Raw genomic sequence first — 9,523 nt, 5'->3', positions numbered from 1 at the left:
CTTACTATTATCCTCCTCTACAATCTTCACTAGTTCCTCTTTCAGGGATTTCCTGTTGGCCTCATCCCCATGTCTAACACTCGAATAATGCGAGCGTACAATGCTGGTTTTATCATCACAAAGAAACAAATTTAGCATGAGAAGAAAACTGAATATAGGCGAGCTGAACCACGAACGAGTAAACAAAAAAAAATGACGATATGTTGAATTAACAATTTAAATTTAAATTAAATATGGAAAACTTTAAATTCCCAGAATTAACAGACAGTGGTCCATTCATAATGACGATGTGTTGAACAGAGATGTAATATTTTGTGAATGATGATCCTAATATCATGGCCAAACAATAAAACCGTCTCAACAATTGTAGGGTTGTAATTGCCCATACGGGGATCCGCGGGTTATGCAAGAATCACGCATGATTACAATCCACGCTAAGCAAATAATATGAAACTGTAATAGGTTTTCTTTTTACAGGACAACCCAATTGGTAATAGTGGTGTTTAAGTTGAAGGTGGTGATCGGGATTGTAGCCTCAGATATTTAATATATTATATTTACAGAACCCAAGAGTACGATATAAAGTGAATATGAGCAGCTAACCAGGTGATGATGATATGTTACCACTTGATAAACAAAAAAAGCATAATAATCCCCAAATTGGAAGCCATAACAATCACCAAATTCAAGAAAGGCATCTAAGGGAGAGCCAAAATTTAGGCCTGGCTACAAACCTAACACGGGTACACAGTACAATTTGGCATACGTAGTAAACAAAAAAGAATGGATGCTAATGCAAACCAAACACTCCTACAACAATTCATTCAAACTAAAAAAACACAGTAGAAGGCAAGAAGCCAAGCACACTTACCAGTATGTTCGGTACTACCAAACTTAGCCTCCTCCACTATAAAACCATCGTCTTTATCAAGCACCTTCGGTTCGGTCTCATCGTTCTGCTCATTAATTTCCTCCACGAAAATCTTTGGTAGTTCCTCTTTTAGGAGTTTTCTGCTGGCCTAGTTTCCAGCATCTAACGCAAAAATAACATGAGCATATAATGAGTTGGATAAAATAAATAAAAGTGCGTTCATTCATCATGTCTAACGTGTGCCCGAGAAAGAAATTCATCTGATGGCTTATGAATCAACATGGAAAACTTGAATCTTCAGGATTAGCCGAAATGTTCAGTTCATAATTCGATATAATTAACAAGACATATGTCAACGGCAATGTGTAGAATAGATGTAATATTTTCTGAAACATTTAGAAACAAAAGAAAGAGCATAAATTTCTATAGTGCTGTAACCATCTGCAGGGGCAAAATCAAAGCCAGGTGGGCATGGCTATTAATACCAAAAGACAAAATAAAATAATAAAAATTAAGTAATTAAAATATTCGGTGTTGTTTTTATGTAATTTTAGTTAAGTTCCTTGGTTTTCATACATGAACTATTCACTGCTCAAACTGCAGAACAGATTCTGAACATCTATGTGCCATTAAGAAGTCCAGCATGACAAGCTGATATGGACTAAGCACCCTAACGCAAAAAATTTCCAGAAAATGCTAAGGACTGAACATTCCACTTCCACAAATTCTCAAAATGAGGAGATCAACTGGACAAGATTTTGGAGTATCAAATACATCCCTCCTAAAATCCAAATCTTATGTGGAGAGTAATCCAAAAAGGGGCTGCTTATTGCTACAAACATTCCCAGGTTTCAATTAAGACTGCAGGTTGTGCAACAATGCCTTAGAAAACTTGGAGCACCGGTTCAGTTATTGTCCTCTGGCAAAGACTATTCTGTTTGCTTCTCCCATGAACTACAGGTCTTTTCTTAACCCAAATTTCTCTATTAAAAGATGTGTTGCTGATTGGTTGGAGGAAGGGAATGTGTTTAATACTTTCAAGTAGGCGGGTAGCTTATTCTGAGCCATCTGAAGTGCAAACAAACGATGCTAATTTCAATAACGTGAAGCCTGATGTGAGGAAAATTATTAGTAATACTGATTATTGGCATCAAAAGTTGAAGATTGTTTGAATTCTGAAGAATCTATTGCTAATTTGCTATAGTTGAAAACAGTCTTTATACCAAGTTCTGCCAGTAAGTGGTGCTCTTTAGAAGAAGATGAAATAAAAATCAATGTTGATGGGGCTTTTGTTTTGGGCTACACAGGTGATTGCATCACAACTCGAAGACAACATTAACTCCACAGAACATTAAAAGTGTGGCAGGAATATGTGGCCCATTTGGATCTTTCTAATGGGTCAGTGAAACAAAATGGTGACCACTCAAAGCCATGAATATATTTTCAAATTTGCGCAACCCACGACAGTTAAACCTTGATTACTAGTTTCTTCCCAGAAATTGGAAGATGCATAGTAAATATTTAAACAGCATAAAAACTACTAGCTAAGACAGATTGAAGTTACAGTAAATGAAAAAATTATCAAGTTATACAGACAAACCTTCATTTTCCGGATCATCTCTACTTAACCAGACCCATGTATGTCAAACCCATTCATTCCACATTGACCAATGAATATCTCACATCAATTCCTATTTCATGGTGAAATATCTCACATCAATGTTCAAAACCTCCCCGTAACTCGTATGTAAAGCTTCTCTATCTTCTAGACTTTCATCTATATAAAATTTATGGGTATTTATCTTAGTAGCCAGGAACGGGAGCGAGATAGGAAGCGAGATTCGTAAAATTTTCAAAAAATGAGATACGAGGAGCGTGTCCGGAACCTAAATTAGGTTTCATAGGAATAGTAGTAACTACTAATTTTGTTGCATTATCTCATTCGTTCAAGTTCTTTTTCTTTTTCGTCTTTTGGGAGCATTTTAAAGCTAATTTTATGCTTTTGTGCAAGGGAAGATGTTGGGCTTGGGCTCGGGGTCAAACTTAGCGAGTACGCACATGATGTTTTTAATGAACGATTTTTTAGGGACCATGGTTTTTCTGAGAGGACCATGGTTTTATTAGGCCACCTTCCATATAGTTATAAGGGGTGTCCTAAAGCGTTTAAATGACTAACCTATCCTTAACCTAATTTAATTTAAAATCAACCTAATAACCACCTATATATATATATATAACCACCACCTCGGCCCACCATCGCCGATTACCACCACCAACACCTCCTATTATCACCACCACCAACCAACGATTACCACCACCACCAACCACCACCACCTCTATATGTATAGCTTAATTTAAATCATTAACAAAGATATTCTCACAAACCCATTATTTGTAATTTGTTTTTGGTTGAAAAAATGAAAAGTAATCATCAAAATGAGTTGAAAATGGAAGTTGCAGAGAGGTTTAATGGAGGGTTTTTTTTTTCAGGAGAAAGGTTCGGTTACGTCGCAAACAACAAGTCTCAGCCGAACTTTTAGTTCGGTTACGTCGCAAAACGTTTGGTTTCGTCGCAAAAAGTTCGGTTATCACGAATTAATTTTTTCTTAACCGAACTCACGGTTCAGTTGATTCACAAAAAAATACTTTTAATCGAACTCCTTGTATTAGAACAACACAAGTCCATAAGTTCGGTTCCTTCCCAAAATAAGGATGTCACCGAACTTTAGTTTACGAAAATAATGAAAAGTCCAAAAGTTCGGTTCGTTCGTAAAAATGTTAAGTTTTCTTTGTAACCGAACTATGGGATAATTCTATATAGGCATTTGCAAGTTCGGTTCGGTTGGATCGCAAAAATTGTAAAGTTTTTACTTTAACCGAACTTTACTCTGATATTGAGTTCGGTTAGATATGTTGTTGGGTAAAAGTTTGCGAACCAACCGAACTTCTTACACTTGGTAAAATCTTATGTTCACGTAAAGTTCGGTTAGATATTGTTTGCGAACCAACCGAACTTCTAGACCCTAAAGTTCGGTAACATTACGGGCAAACCGAACATTACTCTGTAAATCCTATAAACAAAGTTCGGTAACATGTCTATTAACCGAACGACTAAAAACCTCCATTAACGAGCGAGTTCGGTAACCTGCGTGTTTGGAAAAAAGTAACCGAACTACACTTTCAGATGTGTTTGGTTACATGTTCTTCACATAAGGTAACCGAACGAGGGCAAATCTACTTCAAAAATTTACATTTTTTTGAAAATTTGGAGCAATTCAACCAACATTATCTAAGTTTGAAGCATACCTGGGTACCCAAATACTCTTCCTCCGGTTTTGTTCGGTTACATGATTCAGATGAGCCATCAATTGAATCATCACTTGAATACTCAAGCTTAGTGAACTCAATTTTTTTTTCTTTTTCCATGTTTTTCTTCTTCATCTTCTCTAACTTTACTCAATAATTCTACTTCTTTTTTAGAAAATCCATCTGATTTTTTTAATCTCAATAATTATCTTTAACTTAATCATTTCACTAACTAATATTAACAATAACTAATCATTACCCAAAATTAATCAGGAGGGTAGTTTAGGTATTAATATAAATATCTAGATAAGGGGTGACATAAATTTACTTCTAAATGTCTTACTAAAAATAGAACCATGGTCCCCCAAAAAAATCATGATCCTCAGAAAATCGTTCTTTTTCATTGAAAACCAAATGACCTTAGGGTTTAGAACAACCTTCTTTTTCTTCTCCAAGCACTAGCAGCCGTCTTCTTTCCTTTATTCTTCCTTTTTCTTTATTGCATTCTCTTCCTCTTTCTTTTTCTCTATTTTCTTTTCCCCCTTATTCTTCTCCCTGTGTGATTTTTTATAATGGAACGTTTCTGCTAAGACAGGATCGCGTTTCTCCCGTGATAGGAGCGTGCTCTCATCGCGTTTCTCACTGAGAAGCGGAAAATCATGTTTCTCAGGGAGATACATGATGTGTTTGGGCGTTCCTGGATACTAAGGTATTTCTAGGAAGATCCCCCTCGTTTCCATTGTATTTGCAATGGTCAAACCTTCTCGTAACTCGTATGTAAAGCTTCTTTATCATCTAGACTTTCATCTATATACAATTTGTGGGTATTTCTCGGAAGATAACGACTAATACTAGTCGGCAAGGTCGACAAAAGAATACCCTGCCGACTATTACAAGTCGTCCAGGTTGATAAAAAGATACCATGCCGACTGTTGATAAAAATGTGGAATCATACAGGATCGAGTATGTCTCAAAACCCGTATGATCCAATTTTCAGTTTCTTCTCGATTTCTTTTTGATTTTTTTTCTTTTTCTGTCGGCAAGGTCGACAAAAAAAATGCCCTACCGACTATTACAAGTCGGCCAGGTTGATAAAAACATACCATGCCGACTGTTGATAAAAATGTGGAATCATACAGGACTTAAGGTTGGGTATGATTTTGTACCCAATCTCAAATCGAGTATGTCTCAAAACCCGTATGATCCAATTTTCAGTTTCTTCTCGATTTTTTTTCATAATTAGAGTTTCGGAAAAAGATCTTGAAATTTTTTTGGATGGATTTTAGTCGGCATGATTTTTTTGGGACAATTTGGTCTTTTAACATCTTTTAGACACCCCTTGACACAGTAGATATGGATTTAAATTTGGCATACTCCAATTAATTTGGATATACCCCAATTTGACCAGAATTATTAAAACACCGATTTGATTTCTTTTCCCAGATTCCAATCTGGTTCCAGAAAATTAATACATTCTTTGATACAATTTTGTTCCATCAAATGATTCAGACTTGTTCCATACTGTATTGGACAACTACATAAATGGTGTTTTTAGGGTGTAAATGGTGTTCTTTATAGAGAAGCTGCACTACAAAAAATAGTTTTAGTAAACCACAAAATTACCGTGCGTTAAAATGTTTTTACTTTTGTTTTTACAGTTCCGAATTCCAAAGGTGCCGAGTATACACTACTAAGATGATGATAGTAGGTGGAGGAACTGCGGGGTGTCCATTTGCTGCTATAGTCTCTCTTTAAGCAACAAAGTCTTGTTGATAGAAACGGGAGGATTACTCGTTCAATTCATTTGGCAGTGCTTTACCAAACTGTTCTCCGAGTTCACCTTCGCAACGTTTTATATCGGAAGATGGGGTGATTTATTAATGCGCGTGCATGATATGTCGACAATGGATTCATTTGAGATCCCTCAACGTTACAGTTGTGGTTGATTAACCACTTGTTGAGGTTTCAATTGGTATTGCTCCATTTGGAAGTTACACTGGGATTCATAAAAAGTCTGTATTTTCTACTGTCTCCATCTTAAAAAGATATGCTGGTTTGTGTGTAAATATTTTACACAAACCGGCCTATCATTTTGAAATGAAGAGAATAGTATTTTTCTACGTACGTCAAATATGCAGTTTCGGTGTATTGTTTCGGTGAATGAGATTTATTTAACTTATCCCGATCAACAAAAATACAACTATAAACAAATGACAATTTTAATAGGATTATTTATCTGAATCCTGATAACACTTTTCAGAATTTCAACCAGGAAGATTCATTGATTGGTGGTAAATTCCTAAAATATTCTTGCTTAAAAATTAATTAACAAAATATCAGTTAATTTAAAATGATAAAGAATGATAAATGGTGGTTTTCTATTAATTCCGGCGGTGCCATACAAAACCACCCCCATCAAAAATTCTTTCCCTTTTAACTTTATTAACTTCAAATAGAAAAACAAACAAAAACAATCCTGGTGAAAAATCTATGCATCAATAAATAAGTGTTCTGATAACTTCTCCAGCCAAAATACATAGCAATAACCAATGATATGAGACCGATACATGCTCCTATTCCTGCAAAAATATTCGCACGCCTGGACCAAGATGATTTTTTACCGTGGAACTCGATCCCAAATGTACACAAATCTTTCAAAGAAGAACCATTCTTTTGAAATGCAGTCACAAGCTTGTAATATATGCTCTCCATTGAATCGAATTTTTCTTGCCACAGTTTTGGAATATCCGTATCAGCCCTCTTTACTCTCCCACCAATATATGCCTTGCATGTGGTTAAAACCGTCTCAGCTTGATCATGAAAATGCTCAACAACAAATTCCTCAAAGCACTTTGGAGGCTTGTTAAGCACGGAAACCATCGTATTCCAATTGTTAGCGAAGACTTCTTCCTTATACATCAGAGTTTCTTGTTCAGCATTATACCAATCTCAATAAAGAAGAGTATTTGCAGTGTAGACTTGGGATTCATGAATCGTAAGCAAAAGTATTATAAGAGTATCTTTTCCTTTTAAAAATAACTCCTTCACGAAATCTGATTGAATATAGCGATTCATGGACACAACATCATAACAGCAGTAATGAATTTTAGGGGGTACATCAGGATACTTTGAAGGGAATTGGATATCGAAGAAAAAGAGACCGTCATGGTAAGGACTACCTTGAGGTCCGATGATTACAGCTCGCAAGAGATCAGGCCTTTCCCTGCTAGCCCTGACGAAGATCGAATCTGGGAGCCGATTCTTTAAGATGTCCCATTCTTGAGATATGGTATTTCTCCATTGGTCGCTGTATTTTTTCGGGCGACAATTATAATAGTGATGATCACTAAAAGATGCTGCTTCTTCCATGATGTCAAATTGCTTAAATTTGCCTCCATGTATCCTGATCTCGATTGTCTCTTCTGCATCTTTCGTCTTTTCCATTGTGAACACGAACACCAAGTTGGTGTTGTTTTTCGAAAAAGAATACCTAACCTTCAAAGTTGAGTTCCTTAGATTTGTTGTTTAAAATTCATGAGCAAAGTACTTTATAAATAGATATCCACTTCCCCGAATCATTTATGGGGACTGATTTTGGGTAGAGTTTTTGTGGGATTCGGTATTTTGGTACGAAAGCACTTCTTCTACTGAGAAGATATCACACTCGTACATATCTCAGAGTTTGTTATGCAGGAGGTAGGACGACGAGACGAGTATTAACTGGACCCACTTTTTGACTTTATTTTAATGACTGATATTACAAGCTTACCCCCTCCGCATTACGTTTCTGTCCAGTTTTGTTTGCGCTCTCACGCTCGACATTCTTTGGCGGAACATTCCAGATCTATGTACGTGTACGTATACATTTTGCGTGGAGAAATTTTATCTTCTAAGATATACCAAAATTACCCCGCTACACATCTTATCGGATATAGGAAAGCAGTAGAACTTCCACTAATTTATTCAACCCTCCTAAAAATGTAAACTAATGTTGTTTGATTTTGATAGAAGGTAATTATTGGTATTACGCACAAAAATTAAACTATGCGAATAGTTTTTTTGATTTTTTTTTTTTATAGAAGGTTGTAATTTGTATATTATTTTTATTAAGGAGGAATAAGCTGATACGAGGAGTGGAAATTTGAGGGTGGAAATAGAACAAATTATTTGAAGCTTTGTTACTTGGACAATTTAACATTTTCTAACATAAAATCTACTAATTTTTAAAATTCTAGAGAGTCGAATTGTAGACCGCAAATTTAATTTAATTAATAGTCTGGATTTTGAATCTGTAACTCACCTGGAATTCATGTTTCATGACTTAAACTTCATACTTAAAATCTAGTATTTGTGCAGCTCGGTCATCTAGTGATCTACTGGCCACAGTCACCAAATTAGCATTGAGACAACATTTGCCAAGTAACCTAAAATCTGAAATGCGGACCTTCAACATGTTTGCATGCCTTCATCAATAAAAAATTGTAGTATGACCCATAAATTACTTTGTGACCAAATAATTATCCTATTGATCTATATGTGCCATGGAATGAAAAATCTGCATAAAAATCCAACAACATATGCTCAATTACTAGCCAATAATGCTTGGATGCGGTCAAACTGTGCAATTAGTTCTGGGCCTCATTACTTACTCCGACCAGAGTGGCCAAATGAAACGGCTATCTGTTGATACATGAAAATGATTAATCATACAAATAGCTTCTTCTTAACCTACCAAGGCTCCCCTTTTTAGAAATAAAAAAGACTTGAGACTAGGCCTAACCCATTAAGATGGGAAGTCCTAATCCAAATAAGAACGTACTAAGGAAATTGGGCTTTGGCCTAAAGAGGAAGCCCTTTAGGGTTTGATATTAATTTAAGGAGAAGGAAATGGTAGTTTAGTAATATGTTAATCTTATGGGTGTTTATCCATAAGAGAGATATTATAAAAGGGAAAGAAGGTACACTTCTTAGGGGCATCATTAATTCCCCATTATTTCCATAAACTTATTCTCTCATTGGAAGTACTTTCTGTGATTAGGGCTAGTTTCTCCTTCTTACATTTTACCACTCAACATTGCGATCACAGTGGGACGTTCTTAGCCTCTAGTCCAGCATGATACTCCCAGGTGCGAGCCAGGAGATACCAGCGGGTGGAACACTTCCTAACCCGGACCTTGTTACTATGGAAGATCTACAAGGAGAAAGCGATGAAGAGATACATGCGAGCGGTAGTTGCTAAGCCTATCGTACAAGGAGCAGGAGCATCTCAAAGGAAAGAAGAAGTGCTTAAAGAGAAAGTCGCGGCTGATATAGACGAACACGAAATTTCTGCAATACAAGAAGAGC

The 9,523-nt window shown here is 36.1% G+C and overlaps 1 protein-coding gene across 1 annotated transcript; it reads right to left on the bottom strand.

Moving 5' to 3' along the window:
• Positions 1 to 7,126: 7,126 nt before the first annotated feature.
• LOC113272973 (putative ubiquitin-conjugating enzyme E2 38) lies at positions 7,127 to 7,621 on the bottom strand. The gene has a single exon (XM_026522751.1). The coding sequence runs from the start codon at positions 7,619 to 7,621 to the stop codon at positions 7,127 to 7,129; it is 495 nt and encodes a 164-aa protein (XP_026378536.1).
• Between the last annotated feature and the right edge of the window lie 1,902 nt (positions 7,622 to 9,523).

The sequence above is a fragment of the Papaver somniferum genome, chromosome 4 (genome assembly GCF_003573695.1).
Source record: "Papaver somniferum cultivar HN1 chromosome 4, ASM357369v1, whole genome shotgun sequence".
NCBI classification, from domain to species: Eukaryota; Viridiplantae; Streptophyta; class Magnoliopsida; order Ranunculales; family Papaveraceae; genus Papaver; species Papaver somniferum.
The sequence above is the reverse complement of the archived record's forward strand: the minus strand, read 5'-3'. Positions and strand labels throughout refer to the sequence as shown.

Coding starts and splice junctions, on each gene's coding strand:
- LOC113272973 (XM_026522751.1), bottom strand. CDS start 7,621: ATGGAAAAGACGAAAGATGCAGAAGAGACAATCGAGATCAGGATACAT.